The following is a 14,118-nucleotide window of genomic DNA, read 5'->3' as shown; positions in this document are numbered from 1 at the left end:
AGTGCATTGATTTATATTATTGTACGAGATTGTAGAACCCATCCATTAAAAATAATTCGCATTTTGAAGCAAAGCGTAATACATAGTATGTTAATTCGCTTCTTATGGCGTCACAGCTGATATGCTACCTTTTCGACTTGTTTACTATTAAAGTTAGCGATGTATGAGCATGAAATTATCGCTCTCGTTATTCAAGCTATCGGTATCAATACACAAATAGTTCTAGGCCCCTCATCGATAGCCATGCTTGACGTAAAAAGTATTGTTTTTGATATCGATACACAAATAGTTCTATGCCGCTTATCGATTGTCAGACGTGAAAGGCATTTGCCATTAAAAGTTGAAGTATTTTGTTGAGTTGTGCAGCGCAAACAAAATACAATGACTAGCTGCGTGCAGCAGCAAAAGGATCAGGAACAATTGCTGGAACAGCTAAATGCCAGCGATGACGAACAGGATGGCGGAGGTGACATGGACGAGGACCAGGACAAGGACAAACAAATTCTGCTAACAGAAGAAACTTTTAGCTTTTCGGTGTGTATACAAAAAAATTGAAGAAAATCGAAGATATTATGAGTAATTTGTAAACTGCAGAACAGCAATGCATGCTGGGTGTGCAATGGTTATTATGGACCCAATTTCGGTGAACCACTTTGCGGCGCTTGTCATGCATTTTTGTATAACGCACAAAGGGCTGAAGACCTGCTCACGGAATTGTCCGACGACGAGGATTCGGGCAACGATGAGCCGCCGTTCAAGGACAAGCAGGAGGATGACGAGACCGAAAATGACGCAGACATAATGGGCTTTGAGGATCTTGAGGAGCCAGCTGCCCAACAACAACAGCAGCCACAGCAACCGCAACAGCAGGTTAACAATGAAGCAGAGCAGGAGCAGCACGAACAAGAGCAGCCTGCACAACAACAGCAGCAGCTGTTGCAGCAGCCAGAGCAACAACTGGAAGCCCCAGCAGATCGCCGTGGAACACCGGAACGTGACTTCGAACACGAACGTGCAGTGAATCCATTTCTATTGCCCATCAAAAGGCCACGCCCAGCTGCCCCGCTCGCCTTGCCCCATTATATGCAAGAGCTGGCGGATGGCCGTGAACGTGCCCATGAATATAATGGCAACGAGAACAACAACAACAACAAAAGTAATAACATCACACAGCTGATACCCGTTGAGGTAATGCTGAAGATCTTTGCGTATCTGGATGACATGTCACTGTGGATGGCCAGCGAGGTGTGCAAGCAATGGCATGAAATCATTGCCAAGAACACGGCACAAAGTATGTGGAAAACGTACATTAAACAGCGCTGGCCGCTGTTTGAATCTCTAGCGGAGCAACCCGATTGTTATAAACTCTATGGCGCCCTGATGTCGTCGTGCTTTTGTCGTACGTGTCTCATTGAGCTGGGCAGCCAATCACCGCCCATGGATGGCGAGCATGGCAACGTGATACGCAACAACTTTTTGCGCGGTGAAGCGAATCTGCTGAACAGTTACGAATCCGAGGGCATTTCGGCCATTCCACTGGATCGTCTCAATAACTATTGGCAGGCTACTATTCTGGGACCTCCTGGAAGTCCCTATGAAGGTGGCAAATTCTTTCTATTTATCTACTTTCCGGAGCGTTATCCAATGGCACCGCCCACGGTGCGTTTCCTAACCAAAATACTGCATCCCAATGTGTCGCGTCATGGCGATGTGGGCATCGATATCTTTCAGCAGCAAAACTGGTCGTTGGCCCTGAATGTGGCTAAAGTGCTGTTGTCAGTGCAGAGTCTGTTAACTGATCCATACACTGAGGTCTGCATGGAACCCGAGTTGGGTTACATATACGAGCATGAGCGTTGTCGCTTTGAGCAGCTTGTGCGCTCATGGACCTGGAAGTATGCGATGCTGGAGCTGATGACGCCACGCTAAACAAATCAGAGAGGCGATGAAAGAGCCTGTAGTTTGGACTGAATAATGTTGGAAACAGAATAGAAGCAGATACGCGCTCGATTAAGTTTTGTTTTCTTTGTATATGATTACTTAATTAATAACTACATATTACCATAAATGTATTTAGTTTAATGGTCTCCCTTACATCCCTCCCCTAATCCATAGAGACTCACAATATAGTCAGAATTATACATAACATGTTTTGGAGTTTTATTTTTACTATTGATTGCAGGCAGCACACAAATATATATCCACTAGTAGGTTAATTTCTATAATTTAACTTATCATAACGATCCATAGTTTCAACATTACAACTAAGCTGCAGTTACATTTATTGGATTTCTATTTCGTCCAGGATACTTTGGGTATGTCAAAGTGCTCGGTGAGTGTGTCCAAATGCTCATTGAATTTCTCCACCCGCTGCTTGTGTGTGGTTTGTGCCTTGTCCATAATACGCTTGTTGCGCATCTTCTCCTGCTGCTTCTTGCTAGCCAGTTCGGCTTTGGTCAGCTTGCGTTCATAGCCGCTGGTCGATGTTGTTGTTGCTGAGGCCTCGTTGAGTTGTTGTTCAGCATATGATTTCTGAAGCGCCTCCTTCTCTTTGTCCTTACTCTTGTGTTTCTTCTTCTTTTTCTTTAATTCCGAGTCACTTTTCAGTTTAAGTTTGCCTTTGGCAACACACGCGTAAGCGTCAGACATAGTTTTTTAACAAATATAAACAAATTTGTATTTTGTTTTGCTTTATTTTCCTTGTCTAAAGCAGGCGACCAGCGTGACCAGAAATTTCACTAAAAATATACTTAGTTACTATAATAAAATGGTCACACTGATGCAAATCTATGTTGACCTTATCGATAACCCAGAGAAATCGATGATCAAAGAATTCGTTTTACTTATCGAAATTAAATAATCCACTTCAGACTGTGAAGTTCTCAGTAGTAATGTCGTACTACAGTGATGGCCTATTATCTCAAAGAGCAACAGAGTTTATTTCGTTTGATTGCTTTACTAACGTGGCTCACATGCAACAGCCTCCGTTATTTGCGCCTTCAATACAATCAATACAGCGCCCTCTGTTGTTCGTATGCTAATTGGGATCAGAACTTAGCAACAAGTGCTTTTATCGGCGGGATTCAATCGATTGTTTAGTAAAAGTAGCGCCATTGAAAGGACACCAAGTGCTTAAGTGAACATTTTCATCAATGATAATGTCGTGTCGGTTAAATTCAAAATTAAAGTGCTGTGTTTCTATTATAATTACCTGCAATGTAAACTCTCTCTTATCTCTAGAGCTTTCTCTCTTTTTTTGGGCCACCCACGCGTTCGTGGTCCATGCGAAAAGCTTTTCGCATACGGTTACTGCAGATGTAGTTGTGCGTGGTTAGGCCGTCGTGTACTTGTTAGCATTCAGTTGAATCCCAACGAGCAACGGAACAACATCTCGTGTGTTGTGCATGAGCTCGAGGCGCGTTTGTAAATATTTAAAAAATTGTATTCATAAATAAAACTAAAACTTAACAATTGTCCCAGGCAGTTGCATTAAAAATATAAAAAATTCATCATTTTTAATCAGTGCTGAATTCTTCGAGTGTTCGAGTGGCAAAACAAGTTTCCAACAAAAAAAATTAAAACAAAAAAAAATTGTTAATTCAAAAAAAAAATTCAATTGTACCAAAAAAAAAGCAAACGAAAGAAAAACACAAAGTGCGAAGGTGAAAATTCAGCCCATTCTCTTTCTCTCCAGCAGCAGCAGCAGTCTCTCAAAACTAACGGTTTAGACATTAGGTGGAAAAAGCTCGCTCACCTCGCACATGCGTGTGTGTGTGAGTGTGAGACTGTTTTAGTATGTGTGTGGCTTGAATTCTGTGTGTGTGTGTGTGTGTGTGAGTGTTGGGTTTTTAGCATCCTGTGTAGCAAGTTCTTCACTCAAGGATAACAGTCGTAAAAGTACAACAATGTAATGAAAATATCAGAAAATATTATCATCATCATCATCGTCGTCGTCGTCGTCGGCAGGCGAAAGTATTACATTTTTATGTGCCATGTTCCCCAGCAAAGCATATACATATATAGTATTCATATATAGTATTTGTAAGTGCGTGTATGTCCCTCAATGGATCTGTTTCTGTTTCTTTTTTTTTTGCTGTATTTTATTCTTGTTTCTTGCTTTATTTATTTTTATTTATTTACGTTAGCCTCTAAAGTTTGCCAGTTCACAAACTTTGATGTCCTTCTTGTTGGCTGTTTTTATGCCAACGAATTTGCATGTGTTCAATTTACGACTTTGAATTCCGTAGCAACTAGGGGCTGTTACCAACAGTAAGGTCTAGTTTAGCGCACCCCTCGAAAGTGTCAGAACGACATGTAACAGGTACGAAAGTTTCTCTCTCTCGCTTGCTTTCTCTCTCTCTCTCTCTGCTGTTTTTCCCCATCGTGTTTGAAGAACACCAACAGCGATTTCAATGTCATAAAAATAATGTTAAGTTCGTATTAAAAAACAAAAAGCTGTTGTTGAGATTTCTCTCTTATAAAAAAGGGCTTAAAAACAACATACATATAATACAAAGTAAGCAAAGGGGATTTTTCTTTTTATTTGCTCACATTTCTTGTGTGATTTCAGCGCTATTAAAACAGATCTGTGTTCGGACATTTAAGCCTTGAATTCGAACACAAATGTATGCTATAAAATTTTCATAATTTCGAAATAAATCCAATAGCACAATCCATAACTATAATTCAACGTCAGAGTCATATTTCCTGTTAAGTTCTCTTAAGGATGCTAATGATTGTCGCTATAAGTAGAAGGCAGCCTTGACTTCATGTCTGGCTTGTGCTTTATGCCCAAGAGTGCCAACTGAGTAAACAGTTGGCGTTGCATGCAAATAACTAAACCACTTACCTCATTCTCTTTTTTCACTTTTTTATTTTTGTGTGTTGTTTGTTTGTTTGTAAATACGTGTTGAAATCCTTTTGATGATTTTGGTTGGGAAAGTTTGGTGGCAAAAGTGGACGCAAAACTTTTTTCATTACCAAAAACTGGGAAGTCGACCTTAAAATTCAGTCAGTATGCAAAATCGATTTGTTCATTTTCAGTTTCAGTTACAATTTCAGTTTGAATGCTCAGAGAATGTGTCAGCTGCGTTTTTTTGAATAATTCAAAGGATGCTGTTGCATATTTAATGTATTTCGTGCATTTCGAATTCCAAAAATATGTGCGTGTAAAAGGTCTGTTGCGGTTGCAATGCGTTATTGAAATGCCATTAGCGCATTTTTGCTGCCATGCGACTACGAGGCGTATGCGCAATCTGCTGTCTGCCTATGCCGGATTTTGATAGGCTAAAACTTGGTTACTGTTGATGCTGCTGCTGCTGCAGATGATTTCTGTTATTGTTTGAACACAAATATTAAGCTTAATATGTACACGCTTCATAGCAAATATTTGCACATGCAACCGAGCGTGCCACACTCATTTTCCTTCCTTTTTCCCACACACATTCTCGAAAAATAACAATGAAAAAGTAATCACAGCTATTTGTAAATAATTGCAGTGCGATTGAAGTGAAAGTTCAGTTCGTTTCGATTCGATTCGGTTCAGTTTGATTTTGCCCTAATTAAAAAGTGCAATAAATACAACAATAGAGCAGCGGAAAAAGCGTAATTTTAATCAAAAAAGAAAAGCTAGCTAATTGTACCTGCTTCATCCAGCAACTGGCTTGCCACGCAGCTTCCTCATCTTCCATCGTCTGCAACTTTGGCGCATCAGTATCTCGTTGGTGGTTCTCAGTGGAAGGTGAGTCTCAAAAATTGATTTATTTTATAATTTATTGAAAAATGCACCTTTTAAATTCCCATAAAAATGCATTAAAAAATTACGCATTAAATTAAGAATGGAAATGAATTCAACCGCAATCAATAAATGTGCGTTTAATTCAATGAACATTTGCATTAATATTTTCTTTTGTGCGCCTGGTAAAGTGCTTTTTATAGCCAACTCTGGAAATTTGGTACTAGATGGTATAACAAAAACTTGAGCACAATTTCATGAATGAAAATGAATGCTTGTTAGCAAAAGAACAAGCATAATGAACACATAATTAAGTGCAATTTGCATAGATCATTTGAATAAGTGGCGCAAAATTTTTTGATGTGGCAACTTTGTTGCAACTTGAAAAGCTGTTTAAAAAATTTGGGAATATTTAAACGGTTTATGATTTGAAGTATCTAAAGTAAACATAATTTACTCAAATTAAAATTGCATTTATTATTTATTTAATTATTTTTTAAAGAGTATTACGTGTACAACATTCAAACCTCTTTTCATCATAATTTGTATATTTTTGCTCCCTTTCAAAAGTTTCGATTTGGAATATTAATTGGGTCGCTGCGTGCTATTTAATATGAATCAATAATATACTACAATGCAGCTATAATGCAAAATTTTAATGTATTGTATTTATAATTAGAATTTTCGATAATGCGAGTATTTCTGCAAGGAATTTGAACAATCTGAGTATATATGCAAATGTGTATTTTATGCGTTTGCACACATAAAAATCTTATGTGCGTGTCCATGAAAAATGTCAATAAACTGTTTTAGTGTTTTTGTTGCTGGATTTTGTGCCTTGTACGCAGCTCTGCCAGTCCAAGCTAAAATTGTCATTAGTCAGCAGGGTGTTCACTGTTGGGGAGGGGGCGTGGCGCATAATGGGCGTGTAATGGTCACGGATTGGCTATAATTAGCACTTCTCTCTGGGCTGGCAGCAGAACACAACACAACGAAGTACAACGGAACACAACAGAACACAACAACCGAGCTAAATAACTGGCCATTTGAGTAAACTGGTTATTGCCTAATTGCAGCTTTTACTGTTGCCTACTTTTGTGCGCAGCAGACAGAGAACATTTGTATCATTTGTTGGCTAATAGAATTTATTTATTAATGACCGAAAAGCTGGAAGAGCTTATGTCTGAATGCATTGTGGTTAGACCAATTATCGATTTGACATGAATATTAGTTAATGCTAACAGCAATATCTCTTAAGTACTCGAATACCTTTTCAAAGTGCTGCTTTGTTAATCTAGTTTTACAAAAAAAAAAACGCAAAAAAACACACAAAGAAAAACGGAAAAAACTCAATTTATAAAACTGTTGCCACTACTTTTGTGTATGCATTGCAAAGAAGAAGAAGGCAAAAAGAAAATGACAAAGCTATAAAGTGAAAAGTGGAAGTTTTATCAGATATGAGCAAATGAAAGGTTGAGAAAGTGTGTATTTCGATATAGATATTAATGATATTATAGTTATATAAAGATGTGTAGATTTTACCTTGCTTAAATATAAGATTGTTTTGTCAATGAAATCATTACGAAGTATTAAAAATATCTGAATATTAAACAAACTAATTGAGAAACAAATAAATGGAAAGTACAACATTCATTTATTTACTTCATTGCTTTATAGTATTTAATATATAAATTCAACTTTATTAATTTTGCTATCGATAGTTGTTCGCTTTTTAAACAGAAATAAGCATACTTTAATATACAATAATTAATAGTAATAATCAGAAAATCAACAATCAATAACAAATTGATAAACAAAGCAGCTCATAAATTTACACATCAAAGTTATAATGTTTGAGAATGTGGAAAATTAAAACAAGCTAAGCGAACTTAAAATAAGCCAAGCTGTGATACAAATTAATTAAAAAAAAACAAATATCAACTAGTGATTACTATCGATAGCAAAATGATTTTTAAATCCGCACATCAACTTATACACAAAAAAATGTTTGCAAAAATTATAATGTTTGACAATGTGGAAACTTAAAAAACTTAAACTAATTGTAATAATAATAAAAAAACTGCAACTCTAATAATAAATAACGATAATCAACTAGTGATCTAGTGATTACTATCGATAACAAGCTGTTATCGAGGCGATTTAAAAATGCAGACTCGCAAGTTTTGAAGGTAACTCATGTTTTGTAATGAGCTCATCTCTGGGTTGGACAAAAAAAACGTAGCTCTTGGGCATGAAATGAAGCATCATCTTCTTGTGGGAAAGTGCGGCAAGGATTTCAATTTCAGTGTGTGTGTGTGAGAGTTTGCTGTGTGAATTGCGGCAGAGTGTGGCGACCATTTTATTCTTTCGTTCTCGTTTTCTGTGTGAGTTTTTTGTGCTCTGTGGGTTATTTCTTCTTTATTTTTGGCACTGCTGGGCACAGACAACGCGTGAAAAACAATGAATAAGTTATGTTTTGTGTAAGTGTGAGTGTGTACCACAGTTAAAGGTTTCATTTCACTGCGTACACTATTTTGTTTGTTGCATATTTTAAGGCGCTTCCTTTGCACCTTTTACATATTATATGCTAGTTTGTCTGTACACCGGGAAATCTGAATTCGAGTGTGCTTTTTTTTCTCTGGCTGTCTGTTGTATTTTTTTTTTTTTTTTGGGTTGATATTATTATTTTCAGCGCGTGCCTTGGCAAAGTTTCATTTCAGTTTATGTAGCAACTCGTGCTCGAATTTGTAGCCTGACCAGCAACCGACATTACCTTCACCTTTTGTACGCACACACACAACTACACAACTACACAGCCAAACACACACACACACACACACTCATACACTGACTGGCATGAGAGGTCACCCAAAAGCAAGTTGCCTGCCTGCCAATTTATAAATGTTGTATGTGTGTCAGTGTACATGAGTTTACACACACACACACACAAAGACACACACACAAATTCACATAGTCGAGGCTTAAACTTTGCGGCATGCTAAAATTGTAATATTCACTTTTTATGCTGAGACTGCCATTTTGCTTTCTCGCATGCGACTAAAAACTTGCTGCGGTCTTTTGCATTTTCTTTTTTCTTTCTGTTTTTTCTCTGTGTGTGCACACAACTCTCACTTCTTCAATTTGTGTTTTGGCTACTTTGTAGTTTCTTTTCATGGTTGAGGCTCGACAAAGTAACCAAAATGTATCCAACGGACATTTCAAATACATTCGTGTTATACACTACAAGATAATTTATTGAATTGGTTAAATTTAGATTAACATTTTGAAACTATCGAATTTCAAATTTAAGCAAAAAGATTGTTTCTGGTATTAATGGACAATCATAACATACAATAATGATAATAAAATAATAATAAATGAGTTGTGTACTTAAAAAAATCTAATAAATGCATTTAAGTCATTTAGTAAAAAAAACTGTACATACAATAAGATAAATTATATGATTCAATAAAAAGATTGTCACAATTTTTAATTTGAAGAAAGTTAGATTTTTAACAGTAAATCAAAACTAATCACGAAGCAATGAAGAAATATTTATTACCTACGCTAATCTGAATTTAATCAGACACAGTAACTAACATATTGCATTTAGTTTCGTTTTACGATCCATATATTTAAATGTGCTTGAAAATCTGTCATTATCAGCGATTTCATGGATTTCTGTTTGACTGTGTGTTCTCAGAAGATGTGTTCATCGAACCGGTTTTGTGTTGTTCATTTAAATATTTGAATGCATATGTAAACAATTATTTAATAGCCTTTGCTAAAGTGATAATAAGTAGCTTGACTAGTTAAGTCATCACATCAAGCAAGTTCGATGAGGGCGTTTGAAAGACAAGTTTGTTGGCATTCGAGTATAAATTGACTGCGACATTTCAATTGACAACCAAATCGATTCGAACTTTCAAGATGAGGGCTACAACTATTTCTGTGATCTGTGTATTGGCAATTTTGCTAAGCACAACTGAAGTCTACGGCGCAGTCTCAATTGGAGTTTACAAGGATGATGCTCATCCAGGGAAATGTGTTGTGGATGCCGACACTATTTTAGATAAGGGCCAAGTTGTAACGCGTAAATGCACCCGTATTTCTTGTGGCGATGGAAGCTTTGTTGAGTTTGCCACGTGAGTACTTGTATAGAATATAATTATAAATATTTGGAAACATATAAATTGACTATCGAATTTGCAGCTGTGGTGTTGTTGCTGTTGCCGAGCCCTGTAAACTAGGCGACTTCAAGTATCCGGATGCTGATTATCCCAAATGTTGCACCCGAGTGCAGCATTGTCCCGACGGAGATAGTGAAATTTAAATTGGATTTGTGTGAATGATAAACAAGTGATAAAGCTAGAGTTGAGTGTGATCGCTACTAGTTTACAATAAAAAATAAATATCGAGGAAATCCCAAAATAATACTACTACATTCAAAATATACCGCAGTGTACAAAATATACCGGATTGTCAACCAAAGCAGTTAAGATCGAACAGCTGGAACACTTTTTACTACCCTTCAGGTAGCGAGTATAAATATCTCTTGCGACGTATTTTTTTTATGTTCTTCTGGGTGCCGTATACCGAAATACCGAAAAATACTTAAATACATATTTCATACGCCAACTTACGAATACTTTTAAAACATACCGCAGTGTACAAAATATACCATATTGCCAATCAAAGCAATTAAGATCCAACAGCTGAAGCAGTTTTTACTACCCTTAAGGTAAGGAGTATAGATTTCTTCGCGACGTATTTCTTTTGATGTTCTTCTGAGTGACGTATGCGTATAAAGTATACTGAATAACTTATAACTTTGACTAGCAAAGCGAATACAATTGTTTGCACTAACTATTCGCATCTAATTAATCGTGTGGTTTCTATTAAAGTCAACGAAGCTTGGCTCTGGCAAATGTATTTGCATACGCATCTCATTAAAGCAGTACTTCATAAATTCACTGCGGTTGTATATACAAACAGTTGTTTACCCACACACTCGCTCTTTCGTAACATACACACACACACACTCACACTCGGTGATACAGTCATAAATCTCATAAGTAGGACGACACCAGGTTCAATTAGTTTCAGTTAAATGCACTCAACACGGTCACCAAATCAATTTGAATTTGCGGCTTAAGTTACAACTGTTTGAGTGTGTGGGTGTATTATTTATGAGTGTGCATTAGTGTGGGTGTCTTTCTTATAAAGATGCTAGAGTTGAGCTCAACATTAAAGTGAAGAAAGTAAATATGCAGAATATGATAGACTCTTGTTTCTAGCAGCAGTTGAACTTTCAATTTATTAAATAATAACTAAACTTTTCCCAAATGACAATGGGAATTAAATAGTTTAGGTCAATTTAAAATTTTACCATTAAAATACTATACCAAAAAAATATTTGGTATATCATTTACAATTACATTCAAAATATATTGCAGTGTACAGAATATATCAGATTATGTTGCAGATTCTTTCATACACAATTTATTCTATTAATCGGCGATTGATACATTTCGAATTTCAATTCAATTTCAATTTTCAATTTGGAGAGTTTTCTCCCACTCAAATCAATTTGATCTTAAACTAATTAACACACATTCATTTCGACTTATGCTCACGGATCTTGTATGTTCTAGGCAAAGGAAGTACGCTGATTCGCACAGATGTCAGACGACGTATTTTTTTATATCAAAAACCTAAGGGTCAAATAGATTAGAGCGGAAGAGCTTTCTAAAACAAAAAAGCATTGAATATAGTTTGAGTTATGCTAAAAGAGTCAAGATGAGGTTGATTTATTTAGTGATCTGTTGCATGGCAATTAGTATTAGAGAAAGTCATGTACGTCAATAGAAAGTTTCCTCGATGATGCTCACCCAGGCAAACACCATTTTAGATGGTCGTCAAAAATAATGCGTAATTGCTAATATGATAAGCAACAAACATATCGCTAATCAAATAAGCTTCGCTGGCGATATAAAAACTCGTTGATTGCTCTTTGCTTTCGAATGAACTAAATCACTCAATTTGACTTATGCTCATGCTTAGCGCTTTGTTTTCTATGAAAAAAAGGAACACACTTGCGGACCATCTGACATTTGTTTTCTGTTGAGCAAAACTGCGAGAGGAAAAGCTTTCTAGTTTAGAATGCTAAGAAGATAGTATAAATTGACTGCGACATTTGAATTAGAAACTAAATCCATTTGAAAGTGGCAAGATGAGGGTGACTATTTCAGTGATTTGTTTTTTGGCAATTGCGATTAGCACAGGAGAAGGCACCGCTGTTGTTTCAGTTGGAAATTATAAGGATGATGCTCATCCCAATACATGTGTATTCGATGAAAACACCATTATAGATAACTTTAACTCTATAACGCGTTATTGCCAGCGTGATAAGTGCATCGATGGTAAATTCACCTTTGAGCATCGTGTTGACGGGTCGCCCGATCATTGTCAGAAAATTAGTTGCTTAATGGATGGTATTGGTCATATAGACGGGTGAGAAAATACTTGGCATATAATTAAATATATTTTTTTTTGATAATCAAATTGTCGTTTTTGTAGTTGTCCTAATATTGTATTGCCACAAGGCTCTCCTTGCACTTTTGGAGAGGCTAAGTATCCTAATGCCAGTTTTCCGGATTGCTGTAATACTGTGGTGCATTGTCCTGACGGAGATAGTGAATCCTTTGATTTGTAAATAAACTAAATCCATGTTCGAGTTAGTTTAGGCTTTCAAGCAATTTTATTCAATAACTTCTATATTTTTGAAAAATAAACCAGAACATTAAAACAATTATGGTCGTCTTGCAGTCCATCAAATATCCTTTACTCAGGCGTTCACTACAAACATTTTACTAATCACATACGCATAATCAACAGCTGGCGATAAACGAACGCTTTGACTGCTCGTTGCTTTCAAATAAATTAGAATCACTCTCTTCACCTTATGCTCTTTAGTGCTTTGTCCTCTATGAAAAAAAGTCACACATCGCTTCGGGCAGATAGCAGATGAAGCAAGACTCTGAAGAGTGAGAGAGGAGAGATGGAGAGGAAGAGGAAACAGAAAGCTTTGAAGATAGTCTAAGTTAGTGAGCATTGGGACGGCGGTATTTAAGCCTGTTTAGAATTATGAGGGGTCAGAAGATGAGGGTGACTATTTCAGTAATCTGTCTTTTATCCATTGAGCTTGGCTCAGGTGATGTTTACGGGGCCGTCTTTATAGAAGTTCACAAAGGTCAATTTGGTTAAACGAAATTGATTAAATTAATGATTTATAAAAATATCAGGCTCAACATTTTTATACCCGCTGAAACAATGAACTTAATTAAACTCACTTTTCATAAAATTCAACAAATTCTCAAAAATTGCTTATCCAGTGAGCAGGCAATGCGTTATGTACTTGTATAAAAATGTTAAAATAACAGCAACAAATCTAACGGAGTGTTTGGTTTTTTCTTATCTATAAGTTCCATTTTAGAAAAACAAATTGTAAGAGATCAAGTAACAAAAAGGAAAATGCAAAAAAAAAACCGTTATGTAGTTTTGTTTCTGTCGTATCTGTCAATTTACTAAATGTAGACTTCGGTATATTCTTGTATTTCTCCGGTATATTTTTAGAGTAATACCGCACTGGGTAGCTTCTATTCAAAATAAGTAGCGGGTATCTCACAGTGAAGCACACTCGAATGTAGTTTTCTTACTTGATTTAAATCACACATTTATTTCTCTGACCTAGTATAAGGCAATAACCAAGCTTTCTTAAAAAATACAAAAATTGAAGATTGTAGATTCGGAATCGAATCATAAATCTGGTTTAATAAATTCATAACATGAGCCAACTTGTTATTCAAAGTAATGAATTAAATTCGGCTTCGAAATGGACAGATTAGGAAGAGCTTTATGAAGCAGAAAACTTTTCAAATGATGTGGTGTATAAATTGACAGCAACACTTAAATGAACAAGTAAACCTTTTCGAACTGGCAAGATGAAGGCAACTATTTTAGTCATCTGTCTATTGGCAATTGCTTTTAGCACAAGCGAAAGATTTGGAAAACTTTCAATGGGAATTTACAGACATGATGGTGCGTATTGAGAGAACTTATCAATCGTTAAGGTGATCCATCAATCTATCAAGCACTTTGTGGGTTATCCAGTAAATGCGTTTTGGATGATAAAACCATTTTGGATAAAGGCCAAAATGCAACGCGCCATCGTCTGCGGTTTAAATGTCGATGAAATGGTGTTGTAATTACTGCATGGTGCGTATTTTCAGAGTGCATACGATATGTAACTAAATATATTTATCAATATATTAATGTATGTGGCTTTTCCAGTTGTAATACTCTTACTGTGCCTGAGAATTGCA

The 14,118-nt window shown here is 36.3% G+C and overlaps 5 protein-coding genes across 7 annotated transcripts in view; 4 read left to right on the top strand and 1 right to left on the bottom strand.

The window, feature by feature from the left end:
- The first annotated feature begins 283 nt into the window (after positions 1-283).
- Positions 284-2,149, top strand: LOC133850682 (uncharacterized). The gene is made up of 2 exons (XM_062286837.1): positions 284-534; positions 595-2,149. The coding sequence occupies exons 1-2, from the start codon at positions 382-384 to the stop codon at positions 1,927-1,929; spliced, it is 1,488 nt and encodes a 495-aa protein (XP_062142821.1). The 5' UTR covers positions 284-381; the 3' UTR covers positions 1,930-2,149.
- Positions 2,150-2,193: 44 nt separating this feature from the next.
- On the bottom strand, positions 2,194-2,752 carry LOC133850686 (protein FAM32A). Its single transcript, XM_062286848.1, has one exon. It carries the CDS (start codon positions 2,647-2,649, stop codon positions 2,293-2,295), a length of 357 nt encoding a protein of 118 aa, XP_062142832.1. The 5' UTR covers positions 2,650-2,752; the 3' UTR covers positions 2,194-2,292.
- A 603-nt stretch (positions 2,753-3,355) lies between these two features.
- Positions 3,356-14,118, top strand: part of LOC133850678 (pneumococcal serine-rich repeat protein) — a 57,519-nt gene continuing 46,756 nt past the window's right edge. The window contains exons 1-2 of one of the 3 annotated variants that reach the window (XM_062286830.1): positions 3,356-3,662; positions 5,499-5,740. The gene's annotated coding sequence lies outside the window, so the exon portion shown is untranslated. Of the gene's footprint in view, positions 3,663-5,382; positions 5,741-14,118 lie in introns of all 3 variants that reach the window. The other 2 variants (XM_062286831.1, XM_062286832.1) reach the window with 2 other exon arrangements.
- LOC133850364 (uncharacterized) lies at positions 9,637-10,240 on the top strand. The gene is made up of 2 exons (XM_062286433.1): positions 9,637-9,879; positions 9,947-10,240. Exons 1-2 carry the CDS (start codon positions 9,665-9,667, stop codon positions 10,065-10,067), a joined length of 336 nt encoding a protein of 111 aa, XP_062142417.1. The 5' UTR covers positions 9,637-9,664; the 3' UTR covers positions 10,068-10,240.
- On the top strand, positions 11,862-12,724 carry LOC133850372 (uncharacterized). Its single transcript, XM_062286447.1, has 2 exons — positions 11,862-12,247; positions 12,314-12,724. The coding sequence occupies exons 1-2, from the start codon at positions 11,967-11,969 to the stop codon at positions 12,447-12,449; spliced, it is 417 nt and encodes a 138-aa protein (XP_062142431.1). The 5' UTR covers positions 11,862-11,966; the 3' UTR covers positions 12,450-12,724.

The sequence above is a fragment of the Drosophila sulfurigaster genome, chromosome 2L, assembly GCF_023558435.1.
Source record: "Drosophila sulfurigaster albostrigata strain 15112-1811.04 chromosome 2L, ASM2355843v2, whole genome shotgun sequence".
NCBI lineage: Eukaryota > Metazoa > Arthropoda > Insecta > Diptera > Drosophilidae > Drosophila > Drosophila sulfurigaster.
This window is presented reverse-complemented; position numbering and strand designations above follow the sequence as displayed.

Coding starts and splice junctions, on each gene's coding strand:
- LOC133850364 (XM_062286433.1), top strand. CDS start 9,665: ATGAGGGCTACAACTATTTCTGTGATCTGTGTATTGGCAATTTTGCTA. Junction 9,880..9,946: donor AGCTTTGTTGAGTTTGCCAC/GTGAGTACTTGT, acceptor TCGAATTTGCAG/CTGTGGTGTTGTTGCTGTTG.
- LOC133850682 (XM_062286837.1), top strand. CDS start 382: ATGACTAGCTGCGTGCAGCAGCAAAAGGATCAGGAACAATTGCTGGAA. Junction 535..594: donor AAGAAACTTTTAGCTTTTCG/GTGTGTATACAA, acceptor TGTAAACTGCAG/AACAGCAATGCATGCTGGGT.
- LOC133850372 (XM_062286447.1), top strand. CDS start 11,967: ATGAGGGTGACTATTTCAGTGATTTGTTTTTTGGCAATTGCGATTAGC. Junction 12,248..12,313: donor GGTATTGGTCATATAGACGG/GTGAGAAAATAC, acceptor TCGTTTTTGTAG/TTGTCCTAATATTGTATTGC.
- LOC133850686 (XM_062286848.1), bottom strand. CDS start 2,649: ATGTCTGACGCTTACGCGTGTGTTGCCAAAGGCAAACTTAAACTGAAA.